Here is a 22,983-nt window from a genome sequence, read left to right as displayed (position 1 = left end):
ACTGTGGCATGCACACTCTTAGTTGCAGCATGTAGGATCTGTTAATAGTTCCCTGATCAGGAATGGAACCCAGGCCCCCTGCTTTGGGACACAGGTTCTTAGCCACTGGACCACCAGCAATGTTCCCCATCTTTTCTTCTTTGTGTTTCTTCTTTTCCTCCCACGGTGCCCTCTGGTGTAGCCTGCTCCTCTGTCCCTGGGTTTTTGCCGTGGACTTGTCCTCTACTCACCCACACTGAGCTGCCATGCCCCTGCCCTCCCACCCACAGACTGCTTCTTTCTTTAGCACATAACTGATCCTTACTGGCCTGGGTGAGTTGCTGCCGGAACCAGACCACAGCCCTAAGCCTGGTCCAGTAGGGGCTGTCGGGAAGAGAAGAGCCTGAATCATGACCCAGTCAGGGGTGAGGAACCAGGGCCTCAGACGGAGGCAGGGCCTGGGGACTTACTCAAAGTCAAAAGCACCTTGAAGGGAGCAGGGAAGATCCACATGGGAGATGGCAGAGAGGCTGTGACCTAGACCTGCCATTGTCCGTGTCTGCTGGTGATGTTCCTTTCTCGTTAAGCTTGAGGCTTTCAGCTGGGCCCAGGACAGTGTCTTGAAGAGACTAAACCAGAACAGACAAGGTGGTAGGAAGCTCTTCCCCATCTCCCTCTGAAGCCAGTATGTCTCCTGACTTACGCACACCCCTGCAATCAGGTCGTGTGTAGTTCTCCCAAAGCACCGTGCACTCCCGGTTTTCAGCATGCACGCTGCGCCTCTACCTCAGAGACCTGTTCCCTCCATCATCTGGCTGGTGAACGTCTCCTCATTTTCTGAGTTGATCTAACAAATCTTTGAAACCCTCAATTCTTCGTTAGTGTCTTATCTTTTCTTTTATGATAGAAATTATGGTACACTGTTTTCACAGTAGCCAAAAATTGGAAGGAACTAAATCCTTACAATGAAATATTCTTCAGTTTTAAAAAGGAAGAAAATTCTGACCTATGGATAAACCATGATATCTTTCCAAATGATATAAGCCAGACACAAAGGGAATGAATACTCTGATTCCACTTATGTGAGATTCCTAGAGTAGTCAAATTCAAGGAGACAGGAAGTAGGATGGTGGTCTCCAGGGACTGGTGGATGGGAAATGGGAAGTTGTTTGTTTAATGGGTATAGAATTTCAGTTTTAGCAGGCAAAAAATTTCTCGAGCTTGGCTGTACAACAATGTGAATATACTGAACACCAAACTGTCCACTAAAAAATGGTTATGCAGTTAAATTTTATGTTATGTGAATTTTACTATAATGAAAATAAAAGCTACCACCTATAGCATGCTTTATAATTTGGAATCTGTATTTCACAGTAAGTACCTTGAGGTTTTTTAAAATCAGGGAGCATCTTGTTTTCATCTTTTTTCCCCAGAAAGTGGCATTCTGCAGGGCACAGAGAGGGTGCTTAGGGACTGCTGGTTTCGAGGGTGAGTAGCAGACAGGTGTGAGCAGCCAGTAACCAACACACACATACACAAGACAGCTCTGAATAACGGAAAGAACTGCTCTTTAAAACTCTCAGCACCACAGACCCATCTAGTGGACTGTAGCTGTAATTTAGTGAATAATACCCTTGTAACATAAAAATGAAAAAAAATAAATATTCAACTTAATCCCCAAATGCTACCCAGAGAGCAGCTTCAGTTAGTCACAGGGCAAAAGCTGGTCTTAATTACTTCCAGTTCCAGTGTAGGTCAGAAATAAGGTGAACTGGTGTGTCAGGAAAACATTAACCACAGCTCTTGATATAATCCTGTCCCCTAGAGCACTCAAGGCAATGTTAGTTTACTCTCAGACAATGTGTCTGTCAGATTTTCCATTGTAAATGTAATTCTGTTAACTTGCACTTGTCTTAAATTTTCCCCAAAGGCATAGAATATGAATTATCTAAGAAACTCTGTAACACAACTTAGGAACATAACAGATTCTTTATTCTTCCTTCTTAATACCTGAAAATCATAGGATTATTGATATTCTAAAATGTTTCAGGCAAATTAAATTTGGAGACTGAATTAATGACTGTAGCAACTTGACACAGTATCGCCATTAGCTTTATTTCTGTGTGGGGAGATGATACCTGGGCAGCATGTTTATGAAGCCATTTCACTTCACGTGTGTACATCCTACCTATTCCTCTTCTGCTTATGGTCCCCACCCCCGTCACTCCAGGAGACACGTTTGGTGTTGGATTTGATTAAGGGAGGCTGCTGTGGGTGGGGAGGGGACATGTGAGTGAACCAGCCTAGCAGAAGGGAGGCTTTATTCTGTTTTCCTCATTCCTTCTGCTGTCAGGATTCCTGGAAGTTACGGCCAATAGGAAAGTGTAATAGGTACTATGCAGGATTTTAATCCATAGAAGAAATAGCAAGTGAAAAAAAAGAACCAAGACTTCCCTCGTTTTGCAGTGGAGAAGAATTCACCTGCCAGTGCAGGGAACACTGGTTCAATCCCTAGTCTGAGAAGATTCCACATGCCGAAGAGCAAGTAAGTCCATGCGGCACAACTACTGAGCCTGCATGCCACAACTACTCAAGCTTGTGCTCAGTAACAAAAGGAGTGAGAAGCCCGTGCACTGCAACAAGGCATAGCCCGCACTCATCACAACTAGAGACAGCCTGGATCACAATAAACTGTGGAAAATTCTGTAAGAGATGGGAATACCAGACCACCTGACCTGCCTCTTGAGAAATCTGTATGCAGGTCAGGAAGCAACAGTTAGAACTGGACATGGAACAACAGACTGGTTCCAAATAGGAAAAGGAGTATGGCAAGGCTGTATATTATCACCCTGCTTATTTAACTTATATGCAGAGTACATCATGAGAAACGCTGAGCTGGAAGAAGCACAATCTGGAATCAAGATTGCTGGGAGAAATATCAATAACCTCAGATATGCAGATGACACCACCCTTATGGCAGAAAGAGGAACTAAAAAGCTTCTTGATGAAAGTGAAAGTGGAGAGTGAAAAAGTTGGGTTAAAGCTCAACATTCAGAAAATGAAGATCATGGCATCTGGCCCCATCACTTCATGGGAAACAGATAGGGAAACAAGTGGAAACAGTATCAGACTTTATTTTTTTGGGTTCCAAAATCACTGCAGATGGTGACTGCAGCTGTGAAATTAAAAGACACTTACTCCTTGGAAGAAAAGTTATGTCCAACCTAGACAGCATATTCAAAAGCAGAGACATTACTTTGCCAACAAAGGTCCATCTAGTCAAGGCTATGGTTTTTCCTGTGGTCATGTATGGATGTGAAAGTTGGACTGTGAAGAAGGCTGAGCGCCGAAGAATTGATGCTTTTGAACTGTGGTGTTGGAGAAGACTCTTGAGAGTCCCTTGGACTGCAAAGAGATCCAACCAGTCCATTCTGAAGGAGATCAGCCCTGGGATTGCTTTGGAGGGAATGATGCTAAAGCTGAACCTCCAGTACTTTGGCCACCTCATGGAAAGAGTTGACTCATTGGAAAACACTCTGATGCTGGGAGGGATTGGGGGCAGGAGGAGAAGGGGACGATAGAGGATGAGATGGCTGGATGGCATCACTGACTCAATGGACATGAGTCTGAGTGAACTCCAGGAGTTGGTGATGGACAGGGAGGCCTGGCATGCTCCGATTCATGGGATCGCAAAGAGTCGGACACGACTGAGCGACTGAACTGAAATGAACTGAACTGAACACAGCAATCATGACCCAGCTCAGCCAAAATTAAAAAAAAAAAAAAAAAAAAAACTGAGGTAAATAGTACCTTAGGTTTCCTGGTTTTCTGAACATGGGCTACATTTTTTATTTAGATGATTTTTGTGGTTGATTTGATGATTTTAGAGAGTCCTGGGCCATATTAAAGCATTTTTCAGCTCTAGAGGTAGACTAATTTTGTTTGTTTTTGCTCACAGCTATTACTTGGGTAATACATTTTTACAGATGCTTACGAGACCTTGGTATAATGTGCAAAAAATATTTTTCTCTTTTTAACATAATATTTTCCTAGAAACCCCTCCCTTCATTCTCAGCGTGTCTCCCTTCCCCTGCCAACTTCCTAATTCCTTGCGATTTAGACTCTGGTGCCAGGGTCAGTAGCACCTGCATCTCCTGGAGCTTCTTAGAAATGCAGAGTCTCAGGCCCATTCAGCTCACTTTCTCAGCATTGCATTTAAATAAGACCTTCTAGTAAATTACTTTTTCTCCCAAAGACAGTTTTTGATGACTGATAGCTAGTGATTTCCAAGAAATATCCTTAGACAGTTTGAGACTGAGCTCATGAATCACCCAAACCCCTATTGTGACTGAGCAGGAGGCTCTAGAAAAATCTCTGCCACCTAACCCTACAGATTTACTTACTTTTATATTCTATAAGTTGGGCCTTTACAATATAATCTAATTCTGTGTGATTCTACTGCATTTATTTGCATCTTTTCAGTGGAGTCTGTCATCATCACAGGCAATTTTCATCCTGCTCCCAACTTCCCCACCAACCTACTGCGGGGACTGGAGGGATTTCCCACAGGCTCAGCCCTGCCTGGACCTGGAGTCAGAAAGAGCTGAGTGTAGCAGTGTATGCAGTTCTTTCACCACCTAATGGGATAAAAAATGAGTCTTCCTGCCCCAAGCAGGGCATGAGGTCTCTCTGGTCTGTTCCCCAGGTACCATGTGCCCCACTCAGCTGCAGGTTTCTCTGTCAGCCCAGCTGTGGGTGTCAGTTCTTCCTGCCGACAGCCGGCACACCTGACCTCAGGCACAGTTTTTTTTTTTTTTTCCTGTTAATTAACCTCTCTTTATTTTCATTTGAACAGAAATAGATTCTAGCAAAGTGATGGGCATCTATTCAAATGAGTCATTAAAAGCCCACTGACAGCTGCTCACAGGCGATGATAAGTGCCTCTTGTAGAGATTTATGATGGAGAAAAGTAATGTACCTCATTTGCCATTTTCTTTCCAAGAAAGATGCACAGGGGCTCACCTTCAGGTTACTGTATGTCTCAATCTTCTATCTCTTGCTTCTGAATCCAGAACATGGAGGCAGGCAGATTTACTGCCTGTAATGCCACTTCCCCCTCCCAGGATGGCAGAGACCAGTTTGTTGTTGTTGTTTAAATTATTTGTTTATTGGCCACAAGAGCAGCATGTGGGGCCTCAGTCCCCCAACCAGGGACTGAACATTGGAAGTCAGGAGCTTTAACCAGTGGACCACCAGGGAAGTCTCATAGCAGAGCCCAGCTTTGCTCTAAGACTTGGGTGAATTTGACGGATCTGAGGTATTCTCTCTTCAGGAATCATTCCAGGCGGCCCAAGGAACCTTGAGGGACTTGAAGGAGGTTATGGGTTCCTCTCAGAAAGGTTTCCCTCAGTCATCCAAGGAGCCAGGCAGGACAGCATCTCACCTCTCAGCAGATCTCGTCCTACCTGGATGTGGCACCCAGACAGCCATCTTCATGGTGAAGCAGTGTGGGAAGCGGCCAGGCTGAGGGCAGCGCAGGGGGGACAAGGCTCCTGGAGGCACACTCTTTATTCCCACTCACCACGTACATCCCTGTATTCACTTCATGCTTTAACTCTCTGGTCATAGGATCTCTATGTTAAGCCTGTACATTTAATTGCAGCTACACTCCTTCCCACTTTCTCTGTTCTAGCTTCACAGAGGGACATGATAAGGTGCCAGGCCATCCAGGTGATAAGGAGGCCATCAGCAGATAGAGAAAAGAGCCTGAGGATGTGGATTTGAGTCCCATCCTGTGACTGATGGGCTCTGATATTTCAGGCAGACTAATTCATCTAACTAAGCCTCAATCTTTTCTTTTGCAAAATGAAAGTGATAGGATGTAGCCTGTAGGGTTGTTGTACAACTTAACAAGATAAGACATGTAAAGCACCCAGTATGGGGATCAGAGTAATTGCTTGGATAAAGATGGCCATCATTTTCATTAGGTGTAAAATGACCATAACCACTTATATTGCAAAAGTTGTCTGTCCCATGAGAAAATAGGTGCTGGCCATTTGAAGTTGTATCTATAGCTGTAGGGTCCATGTGTTGTGTCTTTCTCTGTATGGTTTATCATATATCTAAATAATATGGTAATAGATTTTCCATAAATTTGTCTGGCCTGAGTTAAAATCTAAGTTCCCCATGGAAGCTTCTTTTTCTCAGGACACCACAGGTAATACAAATAAAGACAGTCAAATCCAATACAGATTCTGCTGTCAACATGTACAGTTCATCCAAAGAAACAAGAAAATGACTATATTAACTTTGTAAGCTAGAAAGAGGTCATAATTTTTATAGAGGTTTTTACAAAAATAATATCTGTCATTTTTTTTTTTTTTTAATGCCATAACATCTGTTAGGATTGGGACAAGCCCACATGAGGGGACAGGGGGAGCATTTCCAAGGATTCAGGCATGTGAGAGAGACTTAGTGATGTGTGGTTAGGGTTCCAGCAGATGGAAATGCATTCAGTAGAAATGCATGTGAAAGTTCTTTAGGAGTTGGGGTCAACATAAGCAAAAACATGATGTCCTGATCCAGTGAGTGAAGAACTAGGCACCTGCAGAGCATTTCAGAAAATCAGCTACCAGATGTGCAGCAGACACTTTCATACTCAAACCTGAAAAGTACTGAGTGACCCCAAGGAAGCTGACTTGTGGACATGTGCATCAGTTGGGACGGTTGTGTAGAAGAGACATCCTGGGATGGAGTGATGGGCACAGAGCCGACTGTTGGGAGTTTAATCCGAGAAGTGAGAGCATGAGGACCAGAGTAGGCAGATGCGGGAGGCAGGGAGCCCGGAGCTGTTGTGCCTCCAACAAAATGTCTTGGGAAAGTGATTCCACTTTTGGGGATCAAACATATGTCAATTAAAACAAAGCTCTGAACATCCAGGTTTGTGAATGTGCAGGGAATCGAGTGGGAGTAGAAAATGGTATCGTATTTCTGGAGGGTAGGTTAATAGCTTAACGGCTTCCTCTGAAAATGTTCATATTTGATTCTCAGCAGTTCCACGTCTGAGAGTTTATCTGAAGGAAATGATTAAGGTTGTTTGCAAAAACAAGATTTAGCTTCAAGGATATTTAACAGAGTTATATATAATAGTAAATTATTGGAGATTGCCTAAATATCCAGCAGTAGAGGGTTTGGTAAATGATCACATATATTGTAATATTTTTTAGTTATTAAAATAAATGTTCTTATGAAGTACTAAATGAAAAAATGTAACCGTATGTTCGTATTAATCCCATTTTGTTTATATATGTGAACTTGTGCCTTCAAGACCACATAGAGTAGACTAGAAAGTAAAAATGTCGTCTTGAAAATGTTTTTTTCAGAGTGTTGAGGCTAGCTAGTATTTACTTTTCAAATTCATTTGCACTGTTTATTTTTAAGGAAAGAGTTTGTTTTAGCTTGTTTTTTAAAAGGTGATGCAACCTGGCACTCTGGTGCTGACTGTGGACCTTAAAATGAAGAACTGAGTCATGAAACACTGCAAGAGTAGTCTTCAGGGCTTGGCACCGTGCTTTACTCAGGGAAGTAAGGTGGACAGTTCAGCCCCTGAGCCTAGGAAAGAAATCGTGAGAGTAAAGTGGGAAAGACGAAGGAAGGGGTTGTTTTGTGTGGGGCATTGGATGTTGATTATGTTGAGTTTGATGTGTGAAGAGAGATCCAGGTGCAAGTGTCTAACAAGTTGGTGTCATCATCAGAGACCAACCTGGTTGGAAAAACAGAAAGGAGCCATTGTAAAGCAAATAAAATAAGATTTTCTCCAAGTGTCTTTATAATTTATTTATTTATTTATTTTTGGCTGTGCTGGGTCTCTGTTGCTGCTCGGGCAGAAAGCAAAGAGGAACTAATGAGCCTTTTGATGAAAGTGAAAGAGAAGAGTGAAAAAGCTGGCTTAAAATTCAACATTCAATAAATGAAGATCATAGTATCTGGTCCAGTCACTTCGAGGCAGATAGATGGGGACACAATGGAAAGTGACAGACATTATTTTCCTGGGCTCCAGAATCACAGTGGTCAGTGCCAGCAGCCATGAAATTAAAAGACATTTGCTCAGGCAGTGAGTGGAGACTTCTAGTTGTGGTGAGTGGAGAGTGCTCTACTTATGGTGCATTGGCTTCTCATCGTGGTGTCTTCTCTTGTTATAGAGCATGGTCTATAGGGTGTGAGGGTTTAGTAGATGTGGCATGTGGGCTCAGTAGTTTTGGTTCCCAGGTTCTAGAGCACAGGCTCAATAGTTGTGGTGCATGAGCTTAGTTGCTTTGTGGGATGTGGGATTCTCCCAGACCAGGGATTGCAGCCATGACTCTTGTACTGGCAGCTGGATTCTTTACCACTGAGCCTCCAGGGAAGCCCTCCAAGTATCTTTAGATTGAAGGATGTAAGGTTAGTGATACTGGTGATACTCTCCACGGGCAATTGGTAAAACCCTTTGTTTACCCAGAAAAGTCATTCAGACTATAGTTTTGATGACTGAACTGTAGAAATAGCCAGAACCAGGTTTTCTTTGAGTTGGCTTTTTCTTTTGGGGTGCCTGTGGCCATGCAACATGTGGGATCTTGGTCGTTCGACCAGGGATTGAACCCACATTCCCTGTAGTGGAAGCACAGAATCATAACCATTGGACTGCCAGGGAAGCCCTCCATTTATTTATTTAGTTAGTTAGTTCTCCTCACTGGAATTTGGAGTTCACAGTCCTATGGTCATGAATAGCCCTATGCTGCTGCTAAGTCACCTCAGTCGTGTCCCACTCTGTGTGACCTCATAGACGGCAGCCCACCATACTCCCCCATTCCTGGGATTCTCCAGGCAAGAATACTGGAGTGGGTTGCCATTTTCTTCTCCAATGCATGAAAGTGAAAAGTGAAAGTGAAGTCGCTCAGTGGTGTCCGACTCTTAGCGACCCCACAGACTGCAGCCTACAACGCTCCTCCATCCTTGAGATTTTCCAGGCAAGAGTACTAGAGTGGGGTGCCATCACCTTCTCCAGAACAGCCCTATAAGTGCCCCTATATATCTCAGACCATTTACTCAAACTCCACAAATGTTCCTGTTTGCAAAGATGGATCAATTTCAGTAGAGCTGATGACATGGAAACATCCATGCATCCTCACAGATAGAGTACTCACTTGTGTCCTGTTGTGGGTTGATTTATGTATGAGAACACCAAGATATGTAGGCATACCTGTTTTTATTGTGCTTCACAGAGAATGCATTTTCCCCACAAATTGTACATTTATGGCAACAGTGTGTCAAGAAATACATTGGCACCATTTTTCCTACAGTATTTGTTAACTTCATATCTCTGTGTCACATTTTGATAATTCTTGCACTATTTCAAACCATTTCATTATTAATGAAACGTGTTATTCTGGGATCTGTGATCAGTGTGTTTTAAGGCTCAAATGATGGTTAGCATTCTTTTAGCAATAAACTATTGGAAATTAAGTTGTGTATATCTTTTTAATATATAATGCTATTGTACACTTAGTAGACTACAATATAGAATAAACATAAATCTTCCTGAACAGAGAAAAAAAAAAATTCATGTAACTTGCTTTATTTTGTGATAGTCACATTACTGAGGTTGTCTGGACCAAATCCAAAATATCTTTGAGGCCTGCCTGTACACAAAACATGAGTCACATATATATAAACTACACCTTGCCTGTGTGCACAGAATGGCCCATCTGTATAATATAGATTAGGGTTTAAAATAAGGTGCAAAATGTCTGGAGAAACATATGCAGGTCAAGAAGCAACAGTTAGAACTGGACATGGAACAACGGACTGGTTGAAAATTGGGAAAGGAGTATGTCAAGGCTGTATTTTGTCACCCTGCTTATTCAACTTATACGCAAAGTACATCATGTGAAATGCTGGGCTGGATGAAGCTCAAGCTGGATGGAATTAAGACTGCCGGGAGAAATGGCAATAACCTCAGATATGCAGATGACACCACCCTAATGGCAATGGCAGAAAGCAAAAAGTAACTAAAGAGCCTGAAGAAAGTGAAAGAGGAGAGTGAAAAAGCTGGCTTAAAATTCAATATTCAGTAAATGAAGATCATAGTGTCCTGTCCAGTCACTTCGTGGCAGATAGATGGGGAAACAATGGAAAGTGACAGACTTTATTTTCCTCCAGAATCACTGTGGTCAGTGACGGCAGCCATGAAATTAAAAGAAGTTTGCTCTTTGGAAGAAAAATATTGACAAACCTAGACAGAATATTGAAAAGTAGAGACATGACTTTGCCAAAAAAAAAGTCCATATAATCAAAACTATGGTTTTTCAGTAGTCATATATGGATGTAAGGGTTGAACCATAAAGAAGGCTGAGTGCCAAAGAATTGATGCTTTCGAACTGTGGTGACCCTTGGACTGTAAGGAGATCAAACCAGTCAATCCTATAGGGAATCAACTCTGAATATTCATTGGAAGGACCGATGCTGAAGCTGAGGCTCCAATACTTTGGCTACCTGATGGAAAGAGCTGATTCATTGGGAAAGACCCTGATGCTGCAAAAGACTGAAGGCAAGAGAAGGGTTCAATAGAGATGGTTAGATGGCATCACTGACTCGATGGACATGAATTTGAGCAAACTCCAGGAGGTGGTGATGGACAGGGAAGCCTGATGTGCTGTCCATGGGGTTGCAAAGAGTTGGACATGACTGACACACTAAACAACAACAACAACAAAAATATCTTATAGACGTATTATCTTTGTAAGATAATAAAATTAGATAAGCCCAATTTTCTTATGTTTAATATCTATAAATATAAATTCTTTTTTGAAATGCCATGATTGATTTGACAGGCTAAGTTGTGAGACTTTAGAGGTATTCAAATCAGAAAAATCAAAATTTCTAAGAATTCTGATTATATTGCATAGAAAGATTTAGTTCTCTTTAAAGCTATGATTTTTAAAATTTTACTGATTTACAAATGATCGAAAGCATGTCTTACACCCTTATCAATTCCAGATTCTAAATAGAGATGAAATCATCTCTAGGGAAGCTTCCTTCAGGGAATTTGCAGTTAGACATCCCTGGTGGCTCAGAGGGTAAAGAATCTGCCTGCAAGGCAGAAGACCCAGGCTCCATCCCTGGGTCAGGAAGATCCCTTGGAGTAGGAAATGGCAACCCACTCTACTGTTCTTCTCTTGAGAATTCCATGGACAGAGAAGCCTGGTGAGCTACATTCCATGGGGTCGCCAAAAGTCAGACAAGACTGAGTGACTAATACTTTCTTTCACTTTCAAACTCATTGGTAAAAAAGTCAGTTTATGCATACATATTTAAATGCAGTTTCATTCCCTACCAGCGAGAAGGCAGTGGCACCCCACTTCAGTACTCTTGCCTGAAAAATCCCATGGACGGAGGAGTCTGGTAGGCTGCAGTCCATGGGGTCGCTAAGAGTCGGACATAACTGAGCGACTTCACTTTCACTTTTTACTTTCATGCATTGGAGAAGGAAATGGCAACCCACTCTAGTGTTCTTGCCTGGAGAATCCCAGGGACGGGGGAGCCTGGTGGGCTGCTGTCTATGGGGTCGCACAGAGTCAGACACGACTGAAGTGATTTAGCAGGAGCAGCAGCATTTAACCTGCATTGTATAGATTCTTTAATCTTATTGCTAGTCACTTAATTTCTCCCTGCTTTGATATTAATAAATAGACTGACACTTGACATGTATTTTTTCAATTGTAAGTATTAATTTGTTAATAAGATGCCTTTTGTACTGCTCCAATTAAAGGTCCCATGTAAACAGCAAATTTTGTTTATCTTATTGTTGGCCTCATTATGTGCATTTTGTCTACTGGCCTCTGTCTTTTAAGATTTTGAATTTTATATTTTAAGATGTTTCAACATCGAATATAATTAAGATATTTAATATCAGGAAATGATTTCATTTTTCTACCAAAGAATAATTCCTCTTAAATAACAGATCCCTGAGAAAGTGAGTACTTGTTTGTGTATCACTTCTAACTTGTTGACATCTCTGTAAAACTACCCATGTGATTCCCAAGGTCCAATTACCTAAGCAGCAGGAATAAAGCTAATTTAAAAGCTGGCTTCTTATGCACCACTTAGGAGACTGCAGGTTTTTCACAGCCAGCAGATGATTTTTTAAGTCATCTTGCTTAATTTATGAATGTTAGTTACATACATCCATACACATTTATACACATACACCACACACACATACCTGTCCTCCCCTTTAACATACCACATAATGGATACTATGTGATAATCACAGAAAACAATTTTCAGCATATTAAGCATCCCTTCAGGGAAATCTGAATAAAACTGCATGAAATCTTGAAGTGAAGTGAAGTGAAAGTCAGTTGTGTCCAACTCTTTGAGACCCCATGGACTATACAGTCCATGGAATTCTCCAGGCCAGAATACTTGAGTGGGTAGCATTTCCCTTCTCCAGAGGATCTTCCAATCCAGGGATCGAACCCAGGTTTCTGGCATTGTGGGCAGATTCTTTACCAGCTGAGCTACAATCTTAAGAAGGCATAAAAATTGCTCTAGTTTATATTCCATATGCTTGGGATGATGGTGGTCTCAACCAGGGGCATTTGTGAATATCTGCCATTTTTGATTGCCACAATTTGGGGATTGAATCTGGTACCTAGTGGGTAGAGTTCATGGGTACTTTTAAACATCTTACAATATACATGACAGTCTCCTCACCCCCCAACAATGAATTATCTGACCCAAAATGTCAGTAAGACCATGCTTGAGAAACTACAGACTACTCTTTATATGTAATAGAACTTTGAAAATTCATCTTCAACAATCAGGGTTTCTCCTAGGTTTGTTGTATCCTGGTTATTCTTAATCCCCCTTGGTCTCTTTATAGTGTGGCATTGTGGGAAGAACAGGAGCCGGAAAAAGTTCCCTCATCGCTGCCCTTCTTAGATTGTCAGAAACCGAAGGTGGCATTCGGATTGATGGGATCTGGACAAACAACATTGGGCTTCATGATTTAAGGAAGAAAATGTCAGTTGCACCTCAGGTATGCACATCAGAGCATTGTCACATTGTTCTTTTTATAACATATCTAAGTTTAATTGCTTTTAATTTGCTTTTTTTTTTTTTCAAATTACATCAAAGGGTTGATCCTTTTTTTCCCAATAGAGCACAGTTTTAACATCAGGTATTTTCAACAGACATTTTCATAGGACACATGTTTTGTTTCTTTGTCCATTCGTTAGTTTTGTGTGCATGTGACTTAATAAGTTACTGAGATAGATTTCTGGACTCAGTCTTCCTCAGTTTCCACAATTTTATCCACTGATAACCACATAATTCTGAGAACAAAAGGATAAATGGTTTGTTTAGCACTGGAGCGGTTCCTATAGGGAAACATGACTGTTAAGTGTCTTATAGATGGAATTTCACTGTGGGAAATGAAGACATCTTTTCAAAGGTGATTATCTTCTTGGAGGACTTTCTGTGGAACTGCTGAGCTTTGAGAATTACAGGTTATATAGATGCTTTGGGGCGACTTTGACAATTCATCCATTAGTAAATAATTTTCACCAGGGAGGCAGTATAGAATAGTGAGGTAGAGCAGGTGACTGAGAAATCTGTCTCTATGTACCTCAGTTTTCTCTGTCTTACAAGATAACTAACAGTACCGACCCCTTGAGCTGTTGTGAGGACAAAATAGATCACTAAGTGTGAAGTGCTTCACGTAGACCCAGATGTGACTGCCGTGATAGTGGAGCATCTATCTATCATTAGCCAGTCTATTCCTGGACTCTGATTCTATTTTCTTTTCTTCTGTGTCTTAAAGAAGTATAACTTTCAGAGAGTGTTTTGGAGACTCGATTCATATGCACAGTAGACACTCATGTCATTCCTTGTGGTTCATTCACTCAACATCATTCGCTGAATATTTGCTAAGACATTACTATCCTTCAGGTATATAGCCAAAGGCAACCTAGATCCTGCATCCTCATCTTCCATCCTGCCCTCTCCTTTGACAGACTTACTGATTTTTTAAAAAGGAATTCGAATTTATTTTATATACTTGATAATCATCTGCCCATCAAAAGAAACTCAGATAAATACCCTCATGAGATGAAAAACAGAGAGGAGATGAGACAAAATGATCCAGGCAATTGTGCTTTCTGGAATGTGGGTTTAATGTGCCCTGAAATGCCTGTGTATTAGGAAGCATCTCAACATGGCACCCAAAGGGAAGGAGAACTTGGGCTTGGATCTTACAACTGAGTACAGCTGTTGCTATACCCATGGCCTCTAAAATACCTGGAATTACTCTAAGTACTCTTGTTTTACTAATTAATTTGTTTTTAATTGAAAGATAATTACTTTACAATATTCTTTTGGTTACTGCCATATATCAACATGGATCAGCCATAGGTATACATATGCCCCCTCCCTCTTGAATGTCCTTCCCACCTCCCACCTCATGCCACCCCTCTACGTTATCACAGAGCACTGGATTTGAGCTCCCTGCTCATACAGCAAATTTCCACTGGCTATCTAATTTTACATATGGTAATGTATATGTCTAAATACTTTTGAAACCAAGATACAGCTTTACAGACTACAGTGAAATGCCACCTCATACCCTTTAAGACATCTACTATCAAAAAGAAAAATGAAAGAGAGAAAGAAAGAAGATGGGTTGGCAGTATTGGCAAGGATGTAGAGAAGTTAGAATCCTTGTTCGTTGCTGGTAGGAATGTAAGATAGTACAGCCACTGTGGAAAACAAGTAGTCATTTCTCAAAAAAGTTAAAGATAGAATTATTATATGATCTACCAATTCTACTTTAAAGTATAAACCCAAAAGAATTGAAAGAAAGATCTTGAAGTGATACCTGCACTTGCATGTTCATAGCAGCATTATTCTCAGTAGCAAAAAGGTGGAGGCACCTAAAGGACCATTGACAGATGAATCAATAAACAAAATGTAGTGCGTATATGTATACAGTGGAGTATTATTCAGACTTAGAAAGGAAGGAAGTTCTGACTCCTGCTACAGCACAGATGAACCTTGAGGAAATTAAGCTAAGTAAAATAAGCCAATCAAAAAGGACAAATACTGTATGATTCTGAAAGGTTGTTGTTGAATCACGCGAATACACCGGGATTCTTGGCCCCCGGAGGAGAAAAATTCAATCCGGGGCCAGAGATAAGGCTTGATCGCTCAGAGCTTTTGTGTAATAAAGTTTTATTAAAGTATAAAGGAGTTAAAGAAAGCTTCTGACATAGGCATCAGAAGGGGGCAGAAAGAGTACCCGCTTGCTAGCACAAGCAATGAGGTTATATAATCCAAAGAATGTCTGGAGGTTGTAAAGACCTCATCAGACCTACTCCCATAATTTACATTTTAAGATAACACTGTCCTCAGGCAAGTACATCCTTGTAAAGACCAGGTCTACTCCCATAATTAACATTTTAAGATAACAGAAGGTTGAATCCAAAGACTGTCCTTAGGCAGGATACATTATTGTTATATAATCCTAAGGAATGTGGAGAAAGAAAAAAAGTTTGTCCTTTCTTCCTCCTTGAGAATTCCAGACCCCTCTCTCCTGGGGACCCCTAGACTCCCTATCAACCTGCCTAGGAACTGACTCTCTCAATTCTATTAATATGAGCTACGTAGAGTAGTAAACACATGGAGACAGGAAGTAGAATGGTGGGTGCCAGGAGTTGCTGGGAGTGGGGAGTTGTTGTTTAGTGGGTAGAGTTTCAGTTCTGCAAGATGAAAGAAGTTCTGTGGCTAGAAGGTAAAGATGTACAATAATGTGAATGTATTTAATACCACTGAACTGTGTGCTTACAAATGGTTAAGCTAGTAAATTTCACGTGTATTTTACTACAATTAAATTTTTTTCCCAAAGATATCCCTTTCAGGAAAAATGGGACAAACTTTTTAGCACATTCAGTTTCTATATTTAAAGATTCCCTCTGGTTATTTAATTTATGACTTGTGGTTACAGTAGAAAATAAATGAGTTTAGATTCCCAGGTTTTATGTTTTGATCATACTCATCTCTGAAATAAGATTAGTTAACAGAAATAAAGGGCATGTCTGTAAAATCCTTTCATAACCTTGGATGCTAGGCTTTAGAAACATGTCCTGCATTATTTTTAAAGCTTCTTAATGAGAAAAAGTTGTATGCCTGTGTACATAAAATAACTCTATAAATAAAGAAATAATGTTAGAAGATCCTTGGCTCTGCCAATAATGTTTCGAAGCACATCTGAGCAAAGACTAAACGTACCTTTGCATCAACATGGTTTGGTTCTGTTCTGTTCTGTTGATTTCCACCCTTCCTTTGAGCATGTTCAATGTACGCACTCCAGAGAACATCCTTACAAAATAGTGCTAAGCTTTGTATACATGTAGATTCCTTTCTATATGTTTTTGTCTCCAAGGTACAATATTGGTTGATAAAAGAGGGAGTATCTTTAGAGAACTTGCAATGTGCAAAGGTTTCCAGGAAATCATTCCAGAGACAGCCAGGGATAGAATGTTTGTGTAGACCGAGTGTCAATGTGACCCAACAATTTTATTCCTGCTCTGCCTCAAAGGACTGTGGGGCATTGATGACATCACTCAGCTTCCAGACTTCAGTGTCCTCATTCTTAAACCAGGTCTGGGAATCATTGCTACACAGATTTGTTGTGAAGGTATAACTGGGCTTCCCAAGTGGTGCTAGTGGTAAAAGACCTTCCTGCCAATGCAGGAGACATAAGAGATGCAGGTTCAATTCCTGGGTCAGGAAGATCCACTGGAGGAGGGCATGGCAACTCACTCCAGTATTCTTGCCTGGAGAATCCCAGGGACAGAGGAGTGTGGTGAGCCACAGTCCATGGGATCACAAAGAGTCTGACATGACTGAAGAGACTTACCACACACAACTGGGTGAGATAAGGTTTGTGCCTTATGAACAACAACAAAAAAATGCTCAGTCATCAGGAACTGTTATTATTCTTAATGACTGGGTAACTGGCATTTTGATCTTATTTCTGCTTAATAGAAAGAGTAACACCTTCTGGAATGACTTTACTCTTTAATTTCTGCTTATGTGTTCATGGTCCTTGGTGATTTTCTTTACATATATTGTTTACAATATAAACTAAATTGTTCATATAAATATAAATAGTAGAGCAAAGAAACAAAAATAGAAAAAACACAATAGGAATTTGGGGAAAAGTGTAACAGAGACATGTATCTAACGTTTCCACCAAAAGCAAGAAGAAAGAATACTACTTTTTTGTACTTTGATTTCATGTTACTCTCCCAGCAACTTCTTTCCTGACCACGACCTTGTACACTTACTTACCAGTCTGCCACCAAGACCTCTGGCCTTTTTTCTCAGCCCTCCCCACACTCTTGGCTATTTTCTTCCTCTCCTTTAGGACAGGGCCTGTATCTCTTGTTTCCGCTCTTCTCAGGCTTGTTACAGCCCCTGATAAGTTACAGGAGTACTGATAATAATTCCTAACATTTGTGAAATCATTAACACATTTTAGCCCCTTATCTGCAGAGAAGGCAATGGCGTCCCACTCCAGTACTCTTGCCTGGAAAATCACATGGATGGAGGAGCAGTCCGTCCTACTGCAGGTAGCCTGCAGTCCATGAGTTCTCTAAGAGTCAGACATGACTGAGCAACTTCGCTTTCACTTTTCACTTTCATGCCTTGGAGAAGGAAATGGCAGCCCACTCCAGTGTTCTTGCCTGGAGAATCCCAGGGATGGGAGCTCCTGGTGGGCTGCCGTCTATGGGGTCGCACAGAGTCAGACACGACTGAAGCGAATTAGCAGCAGCAGCAGCCCCTTATCTAACCATTTCCTGCTAACCCTCACATTTCTGTTGTTATCTTTACCTGACACATTTAAAAACTGAGGCAATGGGAGCTTGTCCCACTTATCAAGTAAAGGGCAGAGCCAGGAGTCAGATTTTGTGTGTGCTCGATTGTTTTTTCAGGGTTTCGATTGTATAGCAAAATAGTAGTGTGTATTTATTAAGCATAGATTTTTAATTTATCCTTCACCACTCTCCAGTATTATTGCCTGGATAATCCCATGGACAGAGGAGCCTGGTAGGCTACAGTCCATGGGGTCCCAAAGAGTCGGACACGACTGAGTGCCTTCACTTTCACTTTCACTCTCCTCTTTGGCTGCAAGCCAACATCACTGGATCATAGAAAAAGCAAGAGAGTTTCAGAAAAATATCTATTTCTACTTTATTGACTATGCCAAAGCCTTTGACTGTGTGGGTCACAATAAACTGTGGAAAATTCTGAAAGAGAGGGGAATACCAGACCACCTGATCTGCCTCTTGAGAAATGTGTATGCAGGTCAGGAAGCAACAGTTAGAACTGGACATGGAACAACAGACTGGTTCCAAATAGGAAAAGGAGTTCGTCAAGGCTGTATATTGTCATCCTGTTTATTTAACTTATATGCAGAGTACATCATGAGAAACGCTGGAGTGGAAGAAACACAAGCTGTAATCAAGATTGCCGGGAGAAATATCAATAACCTCAGATATGCAGATGACACCACCCTTATGGCAGAAAGTGAAGAGGAACTCAAAAGCCTCTTGATGAAAGTGAAACAGGAGAGTGAAAAAGTTGCCTTAAAGCTCAACATTCAGAAAACGAAGATCATGGCATCTGGTTCTACCACTTCATGGGAAATAGATGGGGAAACAGTGGAAACAGTGTCAGACTTTATTTTTCTGGGCTCCAAAATCACTGCAGATGGTGACTGCAGCCATGAAATTAAAAGACACTTACTCCTTGGAAGGAAAGTTATGACCAACCTAGATAGCATATTCAAAAGCAGAGACATTACTTTGCCAACAAAGGTTTGTCTAGTCAAGGCTATGGTTTTTCCTGTGGTCATGTATGGATGTGAGAGTTGGACTGTGAAGAAGGCTGAGTGCAGAAGAATTGATGCTTTTGAAATGTGGTGCTGGAGAAGACTCTTGAGAGTCCCTTGGACTGCAAGGAGATCCAACCAGTCCATTCTGAAGGAAATCAGCCCTGGGATTTCTTTGGAAGGAATGATGCTAAAGCTGAAACTCCAGTACTTTGGCCACCTCATGCGAAGAGTTGACTCATTGGAAAAGAGTCTGATGCTGGGAGGGATTGGGGGCAGGAAGAGAAGGGGATGACAGAGGATGAGATGTCTGGATGGCATCACTGACTCGATGGACGCGAGTCTGAGTAAACTCCAGGAGTTGGTGATGGACAGGGAGGCCTGGCGTGCTGTGATTCATGGGGTCGCAAAGAGTTGGACACGACTGAGCGACTGATCTGATCTGATATAGACTAGAAACAAAGTATCAGAAAGGGAAATAAAGGAAACAATTCCATTGACATCACATCAAAGGGAAAAAAAAAATCTTGGAATAAATATACCTAAGGAGGCAAAAGACATTTAGTCCAAAACCTGTAAGACAGTGATGAATGTAATTGAAGATGATACAAACAAAATAAAAGATATTCTGTGTTCTTGGACTGAAAGAATCAATGTTGTTAAGAATAACCATACTACCCAAGACAATTTACAGATTCAGTGCAATCTCTATCAAATTACCGTTGGCATTTTTCAAAAAACTAGAATTTTTTTTTTTTTTAATTTGTATGGAAACATAAAATACTCCTAACAGCCAAAACAATCTTGAGAGAGAATAATGAATCTGGAGGAATCACAGTCCCTGACTTCAGGCTATATTGCAAAGTTGCAGTAATGGAAAAAGTATGTTACTGTCACAGAAACCAGACACATAGATTAATGGGACAGGATAGAAAACCCAGAAATAAACCCACACACTTATGGTCAATTAATCTAAGACAAAAGAGGTAAGAATATGTAATGAAGAAAAGACAGTCTCTTCAATAAATAGTGTGGAGAAATCTGCACAGTTCAGTTCAGTTCAGTAGCTCAGTCATGTTTGACTCTTTGTGACCCTATGGACTGTAGCACGCCAGTCTTCCCTGTCTATAACCAACTTCTATAGTTTACTCAAACTCATGTCCATTGAGTTGGTGATGCAGTCCAAGCATCTTGTCCTCTGTCGTCCCCTTCTCCTCCCACCTTCAATCTTTCCCAGCATCAGGGTCTTTGCTAATGAGTCAGTTCTTCACATCAGGTGGTCAAATTATTGGAGCTTCAGCATCAGTCCTTCCAATGAATATTCAGAACTGATTTCCTTTAGGATGGTCTGGTTGGATCTCCTTGCTGTCCAAGGGACTCTCGAGAGTCTTCTCCAACACCACATTCAAAAGCATCAATTCTTCGGCGCTCAGCTTTCTTTATAGTCCAACTCTCATATCCATACATGACTCCTGGAAAAACTATGGCTTTGACTAGATGGACCTTTGTTGGCAAAGTAATGGCTCTGCTTTTTAATATGCTGTCTAGGTTGGTCATAACTTTTCTTCCAAGGAGCAAGTGTCTTTTAATTTCATGGCTGCAATCACCATCTGCAGTGATTTTGGAGCCCAAAAATATTAAATCTGCCACTGTTTCCATTGTTTCCCCATCTATTTCCCATGAAGTGGTAGAACCAGATGCCATGATCTTCGTTTTCTGAATGTTGAGCTTTAAGCCAACTTTTTCACTCTCCTCTTTCACTTTCATCAAGAGGCTCTTCTGTTCTTCTTCGCTTTCTGCCATAAGTGTGGTGTCATCTGCATGTCTGAGGTTATTGATATTTCTCCTGGCGATCTTGATTCCAGCTTGTACTTCTTCCAGCCCAGCGTTTCTCATAATGTACTCTGAATATAAGTTAAATAAGCAGGGTGACAATATATAGCCTTGACATACTCCTTTCCCAATTTTGAACCAGTCTGTTGTTCCATGTCCAGTTCTAACTGTTGCTTCCTGACCTGCATACAGATTCCTCAAGAGGCAGGTAAGGTGGTCTGGTATTCCTATCTCTTTCAGAATTTTCCACAGATTGTGGTGATCCACACAGTCAAAGGCTTTGGCATAGTCAATAAAGCAGAAACAGGCATTTTTCTGGAACTCTCCTGCTTTTTCAATGATCCAATGGATGTTGGCAATTTGATTTCTTGTTCGTCTTCCTTTTGTAAATCCAATTTGAACATCTGGAACTTCATGCTTCATGTACTGTTGAAGCCTGGCTTGAAGAATTTTGAGCATTACTTTGCCAGTGTGTGAGATGAGTGCAATTGTGCGGTAGTTTGAGCATTCTTTGTCATTGCCTTTCTTTGGGATTTGAAATCTGCACAGCTACATGTAAAAGAATGAAATTTGAACGTTCTCTAATGCCATATACAAAAATAAAGTCAAGATGAATTAATGACCTGAAGACCTGTAAGACAAAATACTTTGTCAGACAAGATCCTAGAAGAAAACTTAGGCAGAATAATTGTTGACATAAATCACAGCAATATTTTCTTGGATCTGTCCCCTAAAATAATGGAAACAAAAGCAAAAATAAACAAATGGGACCTAATTAAACATAAAAGTTTTGTACCACAAAGGAAACCGTTAAAAAAAATACTGAAAAGACAACCTTTGAAATAGAAGAAAATATTTGCAAATGATACAAATATTAATTTCTAAAATATTTTAACAGGATTCAAATTAAAGAGATTCCCAACTCCAGAGTCTGAGCAGTGAATTGCTCAGCTTGTGACTTCAACTGGCTGTTGACTGTGGTCCATGAAACTGCTTCATATCATCATTTCATGTGTGCATGCACACCACACACACACACGCACACATGCACAAAAATTTCACAAAACAATACTGCTCTTGCTCTGTGCTCTGATATCTTCTGTACTACCAGTTCTATTCTAATTCGTATAAAAGACAAAATGATGGTCACAGGCACTAAATTGATGTCATGATCCATTGAATACATCTGCAGTTTAACAGACACTGCTTTTCATTGTCCTCTGTTGTGCTGGGCTCCTGGTCCATGTTAGCATCATATGAGGAACTTCAGTGTTGTTCCAGATTCTCAGGGCAACCCCACAAGGCTAACCCCAGTTTCCAATAAGTGAACTGAGTCTTGGGAAGGTTAATAACTTACCCTGGGTCTAATAACTAGTGAATAATAGAATCAGAACTTAAAACTGTCTGATTCCAAATTTTTTTTTCAATAAATATTGTTGTTCAGTTGCTAAGTCATGTCTGACTCTGTGACCCCATGAACTGCAGCAAACCAAGCTTCTTTGTCTTTCACTATTTCCTGGAGCCTGCTCAAACTCATGTCTATTGAGTCAATGATGCCATTCAACCATCCCATCCTCTATCACCCCCCTTCTCCTCCTGTCCTCAATCTTTCCCAGCATCAGGGTCTTTTCCAATGAGTCAGCTCTTCCCATCAGGTGGCCAAAATATTGGAGCTTCAGCTTCAGCATCAGTCTTTCCAGTGAATATTCAGGGTTGATTTTCTTTAAGATTGACTGGTTTGATGTCCTTGCTGTCCCAGGGACTCTCAAGAGTCTTCTCCAACACCACAATTTGAAAGCATCAATTCTTTGGCAATGTTGTACTCATGAGATATTTTCCCCATTTTTTTCTACCATCCCACTCAAAAGAATTGCCCAAACTATAACAAGAGTGAATAATCATGGAGCAAAGCCATAAGATACTACTCCTACTCCCTGTCCCTCATTTGGACAGTATCAGTTAAGAAATGTGTTATTCACTTATATGTCATGGTCTAAGAAGTGAGAGGAGAAAATAATCAAAATTTTATCCCTCCCCAGCCAAGAGCCCTTTCTCTTTACAATGCCTTGCTGGCTCAGAGGTGGAGAAAATCTGTTAATGTGATTATTTGAAGTTACTTGTCTAAGCATGGAAAACTTATGTCTCTCTTGAGTAGGAAGCAATGATACTTGTGTTTTAATACCTTGATATGGGGAACCTAGGAAGCTGAGAGCAGACACTGCAGACGGGGATCCCAGTGC

General features: G+C 41.0%; 1 protein-coding gene across 1 annotated transcript in view; it reads left to right on the top strand.

Annotated features, from left to right (window-relative positions):
• Positions 1–22,983, top strand: part of LOC113888430 (multidrug resistance-associated protein 4-like) — a 547,902-nt gene that overhangs the window by 499,024 nt on the left and 25,895 nt on the right. Inside the window, exon 26 of the mRNA XM_027535554.1 lies at positions 12,902–13,057. Coding sequence (XP_027391355.1) covers positions 12,902–13,057 — 156 coding nt within the window. The remainder of the gene's footprint in view (positions 1–12,901; positions 13,058–22,983) is intronic.

This window comes from Bos indicus x Bos taurus, unplaced genomic scaffold (assembly GCF_003369695.1).
Source record: "Bos indicus x Bos taurus breed Angus x Brahman F1 hybrid unplaced genomic scaffold, Bos_hybrid_MaternalHap_v2.0 SuperScaffold_100126, whole genome shotgun sequence".
In the NCBI taxonomy this organism is placed as follows: domain Eukaryota; kingdom Metazoa; phylum Chordata; class Mammalia; order Artiodactyla; family Bovidae; genus Bos; species Bos indicus x Bos taurus.
This window is presented reverse-complemented; position numbering and strand designations above follow the sequence as displayed.